The 15729-nt window shown below is 38.4% G+C and overlaps 1 protein-coding gene across 1 annotated transcript in view; it reads right to left on the bottom strand.

Annotated features, from left to right (window-relative positions):
- LOC137637036 (uncharacterized) overlaps positions 1-15394 on the bottom strand; it is a 39365-nt gene extending 23971 nt beyond the window's left edge. The window contains exon 1 of the mRNA XM_068369346.1: positions 15090-15394. Coding sequence (XP_068225447.1) covers positions 15090-15394 — 305 coding nt within the window. The remainder of the gene's footprint in view (positions 1-15089) is intronic.
- Between the last annotated feature and the right edge of the window lie 335 nt (positions 15395-15729).

Below are 15729 nucleotides of genomic sequence, written 5' to 3'. Positions count from 1 at the left end.
TCGTATCTGACAAAAACAAAATCACGCATGGGTAGCCAGATCATCTAGACACACTTTCCAACATTAAAAAAGCAAAAGTTTTACGACACTATTTCGCAATATCTTACGGAAAAATGACTTGGCAAAAAAATTAAAAAGGGACGCTCGCGGTAAAATGCCCGACATTCTAATATACGACATCTCAGATAAAAAAAAGACATGCACGTGTTAGCCCAACCATCAAGGCACACTTTCTAACACATAAACATGAAAAAAAAAATGAATAATATACGGCAATTCCTTACTACGTAGTAATTTTTACAAATATTGAAAAAAAAACAGAAATTGGTAACCGCAGTTAAATACCCAATATATCAATAACTACGTCGTATCTGACAAAAACAAAGTCATGCATGGGTAGCCAGATCATCTAGACACACTTTCCAACACTAAACAAGCAAAAGTTTTACGACACTATTTGGCAATATCTTACGGAAAAATGACTTGGCAAAAAAATTTAAAAAAATTAAAAAGGGGCACTCGCGGTAAAATGGTCCTCGTGGTGATGAACGACATTTTAACTAAAAAAAAAAACATGCACATGGTAGCCAAACAATCCACCAAGACTTTCCACAACTGATAACCTATACAAGTTGCACCATTCTACGACAATTTCATAATACGTAATAACTTTGATAATTATGCAAACTACCTCAGAAGGGTAAACTCGGACGCGAACGACCCCGACGCGTCTCAGAAATCAGGGAAGGAGTACAGCTACAGCAATGCACATCTGGACAATACTAGAGCGTGTAGGGGAGACACCTCCTGCAGGTCGATCACCCACAAATTCAGTCACAGGGGTGAGTCACGTGAGAAAAACATGTTTTTTTTTGACGCTCGGGGTCGCAAACGACCCACCGTACCTATCCAGGGTTAAAAAACTACACTGTACAGTATATACAGGATAATTCCACAAATTACTCAGCTCAAACTAAAAGGCCTTTAAAAAAATCCTGACTTTCATTCAGATAAGGATATTTGGTGCTATTATAGTATGCTATCTACCATCGAATTTCTACTATAGTATGGTATCTACCACAAAGTATGTTATCTACCGTCAATGTTAATCCTCCTGTTTGATGAGGATTACCAAACAGATTACTTAAAATCAGTATGTTATCCTCATTGGACTTTAATGATAGTTTAATAATATTTATTGGAAGGACAACATGGATGCATAATTATAAGCAGTTTGTAGGTTATGTTAGGTTGGGTTAGGTTAGGACATGGGTGCATAATCATAAGCAGTTTGTAGGTTACGTTAGGTTGGGTGGGGTTGGGTTAGGTTAGGTTATCAAGTCGGTATTGATCCTCCTTATTAGAGGCGGATTAGCAAGTAGACCGTATTCTTAGGGACTGATGGTAAGTATCATACTATAGTCAGAGAGGTGTGGTAGATAGCATACTATAATAGCACCGAATATTTTGTTGGTGGTAGTTTATTCCCAAAAACAAATACAGTGAACCCTCGTTTATCGCGGTAGATAGGTTCCAGTCGCGGCCGCGATAGGTGAAAATCCGCGAAGTAGTGACACCATATTTACCTATTTATTCAACATGTATATTCAGACTTTTAAAACCTTCCCTTGTACGTAGTTCTGTTAACAAACTACCCTTTAATGTACAGAACACTTAATGCATGTACTACAGTACCCTAAACTAAAACAGGCACAAATATTAAAGGTGATTTTATATCATGCATTTCCTAAACACGCTAAAAAGCACGATAAAAAATGGCAACCAATGTTTTGTTTACATTTATCTCTGATCATAATGAAGAAACAAACTGGAGGTAGAGCTTTGCTTATTACCCAGACATATTTCCCATACTTTTCCCTTAGAACTACACCACATCTTCCTACTTTAGATATATATATATATATATATATATATATATATATATATATATATATATATATATATATATATAATATATATAGGTATATATATATATATATATATATATATATGTGTGTGTGTGTGTGTGTGTATATATATATATTTATATGTATACACATATACATACCTACATATATACATAAATACATGAATACATATATATATATATATATATATTACTGTACATATATATGGGTTATAGAAAAAATCCGCGAAGTGGTGAATCCGCGATGGTCGAACCGCGAAGTAGCGAGGGTTCACTGTAGGAGAAAGGAATTTGGGTGGGGTTAGACCCTATTATCTTTACTCCTCTCTTATTAAAAGGAGGACGAATGAGGTGCTTCCTATCAGACCGAGTCTGTAAGAAAGGGTACTATTTTTTCATTTTTCTAGGGTTGCGGTGGCCCATGTGGTAACGTCCCTGGTTGGTGAACACCAGACTGGGGTTCGAGCCCCGCTCAAACTCGTTAGTTCCTTTGGTCGCTATAACCTTACCATCCTTGTGAGCTAAGGATGGGGGGTTTGGGGGAGCCTATAGGTCTATCTGGTGAGTCGTCAGCAGCCATTGCCTGGCCCTCCTTGGTCCTAGCTTGGATGAAGAGGCGGCTTGGGCGCTGATCATTTGTATGTATGGTCAGTCTCTAGGGCATTGTCCTTCCTGATAGGGCAATGTCACTGTCCCTTGCCTCTGCCATTCATGAGCGACCTTTGAACCTCGAAGCTTATTCAATCTAGATAGGGATGCTTTAAAAACCCTAAGTATTGTCTAAAGTGCTCTGTGTGAAGTGTACTGAGAGCATTATCCATCAACGGGTAGTGCTCATAATTTGGAGACAAGGCCCTCTTCCATGATTCCTTTATGTGTATGTAGGCAAAGGGAAAATGAACCGTGACCAGAGAGAATATCCAATGTAGTTCTGTCTGGCCAGTCAAAAGACCCTTAACTTTCTAGTGGGTGTATCTCAATGGGTGGCTGGTACCCTGGCCAACCCACTACCCAACTAAATAACTATTTCTCCCTTTATGGAAATTAAATGTCGGTCTTTAACTAGACAAAATTACCGTTAATTCGCGAAATATTTCTTGTCTCCCCAACTGGAAGAAATGGTCGAGAACCATAAACTAAGAGACAGCCCCATTAAGAAAAGGGAAGAGAAATTAAAAAGAAAGAGAAAAGGTCAGCCAGATTTCTATGTTCCCTAAGACATTATTTGGAAGAGTCACTATATCCATTTTCATTCTTCTGCCAACTTCTCTGAGGCAATAATGGGGAAGAGACATCGCCAGGGAGGTCACAGAGCTCCAAAGGGTGCTACTATAGTGTGATTCCTACCATCAGGATTCTACTATGGTGTGATTCCTACCCTATTTTTTGGGGTATGAGGTGATTCCTACCAAAGGAGAATAGATAAAACGTACTTCTTGACAATATTTTAATCTATTCTATTCTATAAACCATTTGGTACTTACTAGTAGTCAATGTCAAAGTCTAGCCAGGTCTACAGGACTTAGAGGATAATTTTATTGGAGGAACTTTTTCTGCTCAGGTGAACAGATCTATCTTAAGTAGTCTGTGCTTAAAACCTACTTTGAAAACAACTGAACAGTAGTTTCATCTTCTAGAAGAGTGGGTCAGAGGGTGAATAAAACACAAGATTAAGTTTTTCTTCTGCCAAAACTAACTTTCTCAAATAAAAGCAAAGTACTTCTCGTCTCTCCATTATACCGTTAGAGAAAATGTTGATTGCCTCATTTACTTTGATTCTACAGCCCCTTCCACATGAAGGGCAAATGCAGGACGGGCGCTTTGATTTGCCCATAATTCTCTCGATTTGAAACAGTGTTACCAGATCAAACAGTCCAAGGCAGACAGAAGGCACCGAGGCCAACGTATGACTTAGACCAGATGCTGGGCAGAGGCTAGAATGCTGTCAGAGTTGTGTCAGACGATAGCCAGGCGTCCATCCAGTGCCTCAACAATGGGCACGGGTACTTCTGATGGTTTGCCTGCTGTTTCCTCGTCTATGACGTCATCTACACTTTATACAGTGAACCCTCGCTACTTCGCGGTTCGACCATCGCGGATTCACCACTTCGCGGATTTTTTTCATAACCCATATATATATACATATTGGTAATAACAAAATCAACTTACTGTACTGAATAATCAATATAATCGATGCAAAAACTAACCTGTGTACAGTAAATGCGTTTGTTTCTTCATTATGATCAGAGAAACGTAATCAAAACATTGGTTGCCATTTTTTATCGTGCTTTTTGGCGTGTTTAGGAAACGCATGATATAAAATCGCCTTTAATATTTGTGCCTGTTTTAGTTTAGGGTACTGTAGTACATGCATTAAGTGTTCTGTACATTAAAGGGTAGTTTGTTAACAGTACTACGTACAAGGGAAGGTTTTAAAAGTCTGAATATACATGTTAAATAAATAGGTAAATATGATGTCACTACTTCGCGGATTTTCATCTATCACGGCCGGGTCTGGAACCTATCTACCGCGATAAACGAGGGTTCACTGTAGTCACCCAAACAACAAAATTGGTAACAGCGTCTGCCTGCCTTGCATTTGCCCCTCATTAAGAATGTCCTTAAGCCAAGAGGCTTGATTTCAGGAGGTAAAACAGACATAAAAAACAGAAGCAATCTCAAAATTCAGCAATGAGGTAAAGTACATGTATCTGCGAATAAAAACGTTTCTATAATTTTCTCTGCATATTCACCAAAGAAGTCAGGCTAGTAGCTATAGCCAGTAACACTGTATTTCCAATAAAGGAAGATAATCTGTGGTATTACATTAGGCACTAGTTGCATCTAAAAACTTGTGGTCTTACTAAAAATTCTGTCTCATTGACAACTGCATCTAAAAATGTGTCGATACCCACCGGTATAGGCCTACCCCCTCCGGCACACTGGGACCTTCTAAGGGGTTGGTGAGGGTGAGAAAGTATGAATAAAGGCCTCATGGTTGTATATTTAGGAAAAATACACAATACTTCCAAATTTATCACTTCCTCCTACATAGATACAAACTATTGTCCTTTACATAGGAGAAAGATCCTTAGGCAAGGAAGACCCGTTCCAAGTGCCTAGAAACTTATTCTGGGATGCAGGTCCTTAACTTACAAACTTGATAGGTTTCAAGAAGCTGTCTGTAAGTCAAATTTTGTTAAATTTTTTACTATAGTCAATTTCTTTTAGCGATGCATATTTGCACCGACTCGCAGAGGTGCCCTTTTAGCTCGGAAAAGTTTCCTGATCGCTGATTGGTTGGACAAGATAATTCTAACCAATCAGCGATCAGGAAACTTTTCCGAGCTAAAAGGGCACCGCTGCGAGTTGGTGCAAATCTGCCTCGATAAAAGAAATGGACTATAGGCTAAACCTAATCTGAATCCCATGCTTATGACTTCCAGCTGTAAAAACAATAATTAGTTGGGTTTCGTATGAAATAAATATCTGGTTATTACAAATGTTGTTTTACTTACTGTATTAAATGACATAATATTGTTTTATTACAATATTTCTTTATCTTATCTTATTTTCAGTTGGATTTGTGTTTATATCTACGAATGTTGAAGTCGTAGGTTTGTGAGTTGGTGTCCTTCCGTACTCAAAAACGTGCATTGGGATGTGGAAAGAGTTAAGTATCGTACGTACTAGTGGCTTAGCAATACCAGTTTATTCGGAGCCTTAATATATCTACGGGTAGGTGCTCTCTCGCACATAGAAAATGGGAAATTTCATCCCATTTTCTAATCATCCGTAAGACGTGGCCGCTTTACTACAAAACCTGTGTCTGTTCGTTCTTCAAAATCGTTGCACAAGAACACCACCTAACCTAAGCTACAAGACTTGTCCTTACCTACGTACCTAAAGAGGGGGGGGAGGTGGTTGACCTTACACTGCCGTATTCTTAGCCTACCGTAGAGCTATGGGGTATGGCCGTCATCACACTTACAGGTGGCAGCTTCTAATCGTCTGTGAGACGTGGCCGCTTTACTACAAAAACCGTGTCCGTTCGTTCATCAAAACCTTTGCACAAGAACACGACCTAACCTAACCTACAAGACTTGTCCTTACCTACGTACCTCAAGGGGGGGGGAGGTGGTTGTCCTTACACTGCCGTATTCTTAGCCTACCGTAGAGCTATGGGGTATGGCCGTCATCATACTTACAGGTGGGAGCTATCATGAATACACCCACTCCCATTTTTATATCTTCTTTAACCCTGGATATTATTATTATTATTATTATTATTACTAATCAAGCTACAACCCTAGTTGGAAAAGCAAGATGATATAAGCCCAAGGGCTCCAACAGGGAAAAATAGCCCAGTGAGGAAAGGAAATAAGGCAATAAATAAATGGTGAGAATAAATTAACAATAAATCATTCTAAAAACAGTAACAATCTCAAAACTGGTATGTCATATGTAAACTATAAAAAGACTTATGTCAGCCTGTTCAACATAAAAACATTTGCTGCAACTTTGAACTTTTGAAGTTCTACTGATTCAACTACCCGATTACGAAGATCATCCCAAAAATTGGTCACAGCTGGAATAAAACTTCTAGAATACAGTGTAGTATTGAGCCTCATTACTAGAGACTGCTATGAATAACCCGACCACCTGCTTGAGAATGTGTCAATATTGTTTAGAATTGAGTTAAAGGTGGAACGAGAGCTTTAAAACACAAAAAACTTTGGTAATTGGGTTTACCCTTTTACCCCCAGGCTATTTGGAAATTTCCAACCCTTAACCCCCATGAGGTTATTTTTTTCAGGCACATTTTCCAATATATTTTTTTTTAATTGCTCTAACAGCCTTAATTTTTTATATAGAGAGGTCAGGTTGGTCTCATTCTCTTGGAAAATGCCTGAAGTTTCTCGAAATAATATAAAAAATCTGCAAAAAAAAAATTTTAAATAGCATTTTTTTGCAAGGACGTACCGGTACGTCCATGGGGTTAAAGGGATGAGTTTTGTGAAACGTACCAGTACGTCCTTTGGGGGTAAAAGGGTTAATATTTCGTTATATTGTAAAATAAGTGAATTGCTAAATATATATATTAGTTTCTAGCCAAATGTTTTAAGCATTTCTAACCATGATTGGGGCAAACCACTTTATTTGTTCAGTGGCTACTTTCCTCTCGGTAATGGTAGAAGAGACTCTTTACCTATGGTAAGCCACTCTTCTAGAAGGACATTCCAAAATCAAACCATTGTTCTCTAGTCTTGGGTAGTGCCATAGCCTCCGTACCATGGTCTTCCACTGTCTTGGGTTAGAGATCTCTTGCTTGAGGGTACACTCGGGCACACTAATCTAGCTTGTTTCTCTTCCTCTTCTTATTTTGAGTTTTTTATAGTTTATATGAAAGATTTATTTTAACGTTATTATCGTTCTCAACTTTTCTTGTAGCTTATTTCCTTTCCTCACTAGGCTATTTTCACTGTTGGAGCCCTTGTGCTTATAGCATGCTGCTTTTCCAACTATGGATGTAGCTTAGCAAACAATAATAATAATAATAATAATAATAATAATAATAATAATAATAATAATAATAATAATAATGAGTTTTTGGACAGCCATTTTATAAGAATGATTATAGGGGACCCCAGTGGGAAACCAGGGATTTGGAGAAATGCCAAAAATGAGCGACACATGATAAAATTGGTCAAAAATGCATAATAAATGGAAGATAAACAGTTGGAAAAATGGGCACACTACTGTCGTGGGTTAGAGTTCTCTTTCTTGAGGGTACATGGCCACACTAATCTAACTAATTTCTCTTCCTATTGTTTTGTTAAAGTTTTTATAGTTTATATAAAAAAAAAAAACAATCTTAATGTTGTTACTGTTTTTAGAATATTTTATTTTTCCTTGTTTCCTTCCCACACTCTGCTACTTTCCCTGTTGGGGTTCCTAGGCTTATAGCATCCTGCTTTTCCAACTAGGGTTGTAGCTTAGCAAATAATAATAATAATAATAATAATAATAATAATAATGATAATAATAAGGATAACAATTATGATTGTGTGGACATAGTATAAAAGAATAACTATGGAAAACCAGAGTTTTTTATGGAAATGCCAAAAAACCGGTGATTTGCTACAATAATAATGGTCAGAATTTCATAATAAAGGCAAGATGGAAAGTTGGATAAATATATGGGTCGTATTAGTGTCAAGTATCGTAATTTCAAGTCATATCTGGAAAACCACATTTAAAAGAAAAAACAAACTATAACACCAACTAACGTAGAGTTTCTCACCTAACCTAACCTAGGAGAAGGGCACTCCAAAATCAAACCACTGCTCTCGAGTCTTGGGTAGTGCCATAGCCTCTGTACCATGGTCTTCCACTGTCTTAGGTTAGAGTTCTCTTGCTTGAGGGTACACTCAGGCACATTATTTTGACTCATTTCTCTTCCTCAGGTCTTGTTAAACTGATTATAGTTTATATAGGAGATATCCATTTGAATGTTACTGTTCTTAAAATATCTAATGTTTCCATGTTTCGGAGCCTTTGTAGTTTATGGGGACAGGCCTTTGACCGGCCAAAAATCGAGTAAAAAAAAGTCCGAAATCGGCTCTTTTTCACGGGAATGATCACGGAATGAAATAATACTAATTTCACTAGCTTTGCAAATGCTTGTCCCAACAATCTACATACTAGGACCACTCTGGTTATGGATGTCGGAAACGTGAGAGAAAAATGGAAAACCCAAAACTCCCCTCCTAACCTGACCTACATGTCATGTCCTTACCTTCCTCGTGAACTAACCGGGTTAGCCCCCTACGACCCCCTCAAACACTGTCGCTAACATACAAACCCCACAAACCCAACCTAACCGAACCTAGTAGTTCCCAGGTCACTACCCCTACCCGGGGTTAAGCCCCCGGACCCCCTTCGTAAGTCTCTCTCCAACACAAAAAAAGATATGGGCTGCACTCCAAATTATATCTTAACCACATCGTCATAATAAAAAAGTTACTCAGGCTTACCCTAATATTTGATGTTGCAACATCACCAATTGTACACTTCTCACATGGACCCCTAAAATCCCCTAAGAGGCCTTCTCGAAATAAATAATAAAAGAATTCGGGGTTAACTCGAGTAAAATCACGTAGGTGTATATACCTTAAGAGTCTTAATCGAATCAATTTGATCAATATGAGTGATAAAATCAACAATATCGCTCAACGAGTAACTGTACGAAACACGTCTATCCATTACGGTGGTTAGAGTTGGAAAGGGTCGACTCCAGGTCAATCTCGGGTCATGTGGGGGGGGGGATTAAAAATTTGAAATCATGCAGCCAACGAAAGGTTTAGTTCGGTTGCTAAGTTTGACACTGGCTTTATCTACCGAAATATCTTAAGTAGATGTTGGCTAGCCTAACCTTTGGTTGTATATAAAACAAATTAGTATTCGGCATAATTTCAGGACGTGTCCCAACGAAATAACAATCTTAACAAGAGGTTAAAAATGAAGATTGTTGGGATTAGCGAAAACATAAGTCCAAACATCGATAACTGTTCAAGCTTGCGCCACCAGATGATAGGCGAACCGAGCGCCGCCAAACGGGTGTTATTATAGTCGGGCAGGAAACAATGCTTGCAAAAATTTTACGATCGAGTAAGTTGGCCGTGGCTTCAGCGGACGACGCATTGTAACGACCTTTCCCTAACCTAACAATTCATGATAATTATCATAGCAGTATCAAATATCACTATAAATGACGTGTCCCTAAAAACGACAAACTTAACAAAGAGGTAAATATGTAGATTGACGGGACAGTATTAAATTGTTAAAAGGAACGTTTCTTAGACTGGGATGACACGGGCTCTATCTATCGGAAAAGTTGGAAACTAAGCAGGAGCTACCCGTGAATTGCGTTCGGACCGTGCTGAACTCAGAAAATATTGCCGTGGTAAAGGTATATTATATTATTCAAAATGATAAAATATGATAAAATAACATCATATTATGGTATGTTGGATCATTGTAAAGAACATCTTCCCCATAATGAAAAACGATTTGACTAGTAATACGATATCGCCCTGTCTCCAAAAACTAGACACCCCATATTTCCTTTCCTCACTGGGCTATTTTCCCTGTCGGAGTCCCTGGGCTTTAGCATTCTTCTTTTCCAAATAGAGTTGTAGCTTAGTAATTTATAATAATAGGGATGTGTGTAGGATGGCGGCCAACTGCATGTATGATAGCGGCCGCCTTATTTTCAACTTTATCGGAAACTTGTATAGAATATTAACTGTTCAGAATGTTATAAATATCCAGGGTAAGTACTTACTATACCGATATACAAAGATTTTGAAAACCATCTAATTCGACGTGAAATTTATAAGTCGAACGAGCTCTGTACCTTGCCACGCAGTTTCTCGCTCCCATAGTTCCTAGAATTCCCTATAGATGACGTTCTGATCGAATCAACAGCGCCATAGCGGCGGAATTCTGAATTATTAATCGGCCGCGGCAATTTGAAACGACCCAATGGGACCCCACTTGACCTGGGGATTAACTGGGATTAACTTTTTCACCCAATCATAACTCATTTTTTCTAAAATTCAAATACGGAAACGGGAGCACCCATCGAGGGTCGGAAATGCTCATTCTTTACCAACGTGGCGCGATGGCAACTAACCAGTGTGTAGATACTTGTGAATCTTTTTTCAATTCAGTCAATCCTAGTATGTTGAGGATTATGAACTTTACAACAAGTGCTGAGTTTTCAAAATATTTATATAAAATGGGACTTTTAGGTGACTTTTCCGGCATTTGTGCAAAATGTCATATCGGTGAAATGCGCTACAAGTATGATGGAAAATCGGCGAATAGTGGAAAAGCTAAGTTTTTTTGGCGTTGTTCATATAGTTATTGCCGAAAGAAGATCGCCCCTAACCACGGTAGCTTTTTTTCACGATCAAAGCTACCGTACGAAGATGTGTTTGTTATATTAGCAAGTTTTATTTATGGTTTTTCTCAGAACCAGATTCTCCCTATGTACAAAAAGTTTGCCTCTCACACACTAGTTGATTGGTACAACTTCTGTCGCGACGTGTGTGCGGACATCTTAGTGATGGACAGTAAAAAAATTGGCGGACCAGGACATATCGTCGAGATAGACGAGAGTAAATTCGGAAAAAGAAAATATAACGTTGGCAGCAAGGTCGATGGCAAATGGGTGTTCGGCGGGATTGACCGGGAAACACGTGAGACTTTTTTCAGGGTTGTCGAGGATCGTTCGGAAAAGACATTGCTCCCGATATTATTAGAGTGCGTCCATCCCGAAACTACAATAATTTCGGACTGTTGGAAGGCCTATAATAATATCAAGGATCAATTTCTTCAACACAAAACTGTTAATCATAGCATTAACTTTGTGAGTCCAAAAGATCCCAGTGTGCACACTAATACAATCGAATCACAGTGGCGAGTACTAAAAAGATCTGTTCTACCGAAATTCGGTACTCAGAAACATTTATACGAAAGCTACTTTGCGATGTATATAATTCAAAAACGTTATTTGATCGGTAAGGGGTGTAGACTGAAGGCATTCCTGGAATTAGTTAAACGTGTTTATCCGCTCAATACCCACGATTCTGATTCCGAAAGTCCTGGTCCGTCCCAACACCCGTCCCCTCCACAAAAAAAGGTGTCCCATCACCGTACATCTCCTAAAAGTGCCCCTCCAACGTGCCCTCCCCAAAAGAAGAAGAAGTTGTCTCTCGGCAGAAAGCCAATACCAGTTGAAGACTCGGACTTCAGTGACTTTGAATAAGTGTGGGGCGCCGTTGTAGAGGTTACGAATAAACCCGCAAGCTGAACAGGAAATAATGTAAGTAAAGTGAACCCTCGCTACTTCGCGGTTCGACCATCGCGGATTCACCACTTCGCGGATTTTTTTTCATAACCCATGTCTATACATATATCGCGGATTTTCCGGAAATATCGAAAATACCACGATGTGACCGATGGTGCGAGATTGGAGAAAGTAAGGAAAATTGAATCATGATTGATTTTCAATATAAATGAAACTTTGAGGAGCAACAAAGATATCATTTGTTAGAGAGATAGAGAGAGGTAAGGAATGGGAGGTAGTGAAAAGTAGCCCACAGAGAGAGAGAGAGAGAGAGAGAGAGAGAGAGAGAGAGAGAGAGGAGAGAGAGAGAGAGAGAGAGAGAGAGAGAGAGAGAGAGGGGGGGTTTAAATGTAATAAACAAAAAAATTTGATAGGTTATAACACATTGGTGCTTATGTAATATCAACTGTATACTGTAGACGGTTTGAATAAGTTAAGAAATGGTATAAATGATACTTTGTTAGTGTATTCGTACACACTCAAGAGCGGCAGCTAGATGACAGCTGATCTAATCACAGCCAAAAGTAAAAAAAAAAAAAGTCAACAATACTCGATTTTTAAAACACACCCGAAATTTAAAAACAAAAGTACACACTTTCTTAATGTGCAATTAACTATTTAAAAAGTGGCAATTTTCTAGAATAAAATGATATTTCCCAAAAAATAGTGGTTTGCTGATGAAATCGGATGCCCGATTTTTAGCTATGATTGAAATGGATGTAGACTCAGCCTAATTATTTCGTTTCGTATTTAATTGACACTAAGAAAACTAATTTTAGTTTCTTCATCTAAATGTAAGTATTGTATAACACGGAGAGAGAGAGAGAGAGAGAGAGAGAGAGAGAGAGAGAGAGAGAGAGAGAGAGAGAGAGAGAGAGAGAGAGAGAGAGAGAATGAATCAGCTGTTGTAATCAAATGGCGTGTTTTTGTTTCGTGAGAATTTCATCGCCACGACTTTAACAACATACTGTACTGAACTTTACAGTATTATACAGACTACTGTAATATGATAAAGTAAAATATTTGTAATCTATTTTATATGAAATGGGGCTATTTTTGTTTTGTTTAAAATTTACATTTACGTATGTAAAACAACTCTCTCTCTCTCTCTCTCTCTCCTCTCTCTCTCTCTCTCTCTCTCTCTCTCTCTCTCTCGTAGATTGTTTTCCTGCTTTGCTACTATGTATGATTTTATATAGATACGGTAAATAATATTTGTAATAACATATTTTATAAAAGCTTTTACTGTAATATCATTATTTATCACTTTCATCATGTGGGTTAGATTACTTAGTTTGTTTACTGAGCGTACTTTATGACGCCGGTGTTTCAGGCGGCGTCATAAAGAAAAACGTTTCATTTGGAAGTCCTAAGAAAAATGAAGTAAAACATTAGTAATAACCAAATCAACATACTGTACTGAATAATCAATATAATTGATGCAAAATCTAACCTATACACAGATGTGTAAATGCGTTTGTTTCTTCATTATAATCAGAGATAAACGTAAACAAAACATTGGTTGCCATTTTTTATCGTGCTTTTTGGCGTGTTTAGGAAACGCATGATATAAAGTCGCCTTTAATATTTGTGCCTGTTTTAGTTTAGGGTACGTTAGTACATGCATTAAGTGTTCTGTACATTAAAGGGTAGTTTGTTAACAGTACTACGTACAAGGGAAGGTTTTAAAAGTCTGAATATACATGTTAAATAAATAGGTAAATATGGTGTTACTACTTCGCGGATTTTCACCTATCGCGGCCGGGTCTGGAACCTATCTACCGCGATAAACGAGGGTTCACTACAACCCTCTCCGTTTCTGGTTTGTGTGATCGCGGCCACATGTATGCATGATGTCGGCCGATTAAGAATAGGCAAGTGTAAGGGGGGTCGCAGGGGGGCGGTAGCCCCCCCGTTTAGGTGTTTAAGAATAATTATACGGCTATGTACGGGGGGTCGCAGGGGGGCGTTAGCCCCCCCGTTAAGGAGAGACACGTGTTGTAGGTAAGGTTAGGTGGGCACATTCAGGTTAGGCAGTGTTCTATTCTAGAGTTTTGGCAGAACATTCTGTTGTAGAACAACGGCCACGTCTTACGAAGGGTTAGAAAACGGGAAGAAATTCCCGTTTTCTATGTCCGCGGGAGGACCTGGCCGCTGATCTACAAAGGCTCCTAATAATAATAATAATAATAATAATAATAATACAAGCGGATGGGGGGCAACGCCCCCCCCTTAAACTGTCATATCCTTACCTTAAACTGTCATATCCTTACCTAAAACTGTCATATCCTTACCTAAAACTGTCATATCCTTACCTTAAACTGTCATATCCTTACCTTAAACTGTCATATCCTAACCTTAAACTGTCATATCCTAACCTTAAACTGTTCATATCCTTACCTAAAACTGTCATATCCTTACCTTAAACTGTCATAACCTTACCTTAAACTGTCATATCCTTACCTTAAACTGTCATAGCCTTACCTTAAACTGTCATATCCTTACCTTAAACTGTCATAGCCTTACCTTAAACTGTCATATCCTTACCTTAAACTGTCATAGCCTTACCTAAAACTGTCATATCCTTACCTACTTATCCCCACTTTTTGACTGCCATATCCTTACCTACATAGTTAATCCCAATTATTATTATTGGTAAAGATATTATGAGCTTTTAATAATAATAATAACATATCCTTACCTTAAACTGTCCATATCCTTACCTTAACCTGTCATATCCTTACCTACTTATCCCCACTTTTTGACTGCCATATCCTTACCTACATAGTTAATCCCAATTATTATTATTATTATTATTATTATTGGTAAAGTTATATGAGCTTTTAATAATAATAATAACGAAAATAAGAAAACAATAACCTTATAATAATAATAATAATAATAATAATATAAGCGGATGGGGGCAACGCCCCCCCCTGAAACTGTCATATCCTTACCTTAAACTGTCATATCCTTACCTACTTATCCCCACTTTGACTGCCATATCCTTATCTAGTACTTAATCCCCATTATTATTATTATTATTATTGGTAAAGATATTATGAGCTCTTAATAATAATAATAACGAAAATAATAATAAAATTGCCCTCGTCAACAAACCCAGCCTCTAACAATCCTTCGATTGTTTACATTATCAAACCAAGTCTAGAAGGATGCCCCTTATCCTTGGCTGTCACTGACAGCCTTCGCCGTCAGCCCAAAGGACACGCCTCGCACACCACTCACTTGGCATCGATGTGCTTGAAGCATTTCTTCTTGTTGCACCTCGAACATTCCCCGCGTTGATCCTCGTTCTCGAACCTGAGTCCTGAGAGTCCTGAGACATAATCCGTGTTCTGTCCTATGATCCTGGGTTTCTTCTTCTCGCCACTGCCTTTCTCGACGGGTTTTTTCCTCTTTTTCGGCTCCTTCTTCTGTTCGGGTTCCTGCGGCACCACAGGCGTAGGATGTGGTTGTGGCTGAGGGTAGTGGTAGGCCGTAGGAACCACCATTTGCTGGCACATACCACTGGACATGTTTGCCATCGCCATCTTTTATGTTTTGACTGGGGAGTGACGTCACGACTTAAGCCACGTATGGGAACGCCCGCCATATTTGAAATTTGGTGGCCCGGGTGGGGGGTTACTTCTACCAGGGGCCACAGTCACTATTATTATTATTATTATTATTATTATTATTAATTTAGTGGCCCTGGAGAGGGGTACCCCTACCAGGTGCCACACTCAGTATTATTATTATTATTATCATTATTATTATTATTATTATTATTATTAATTTAGTGGCCCGGGTGTGGGGTACCCCTACTAGGTGGCCACACTCACTATTATTATTATTATTATTATTATTATTATTATTATTATTATTA

The sequence above is a fragment of the Palaemon carinicauda genome, unplaced genomic scaffold, assembly GCF_036898095.1.
Source record: "Palaemon carinicauda isolate YSFRI2023 unplaced genomic scaffold, ASM3689809v2 scaffold50, whole genome shotgun sequence".
NCBI classification, from domain to species: domain Eukaryota; kingdom Metazoa; phylum Arthropoda; class Malacostraca; order Decapoda; family Palaemonidae; genus Palaemon; species Palaemon carinicauda.
The sequence above is the reverse complement of the archived record's forward strand: the minus strand, read 5'-3'. Positions and strand labels throughout refer to the sequence as shown.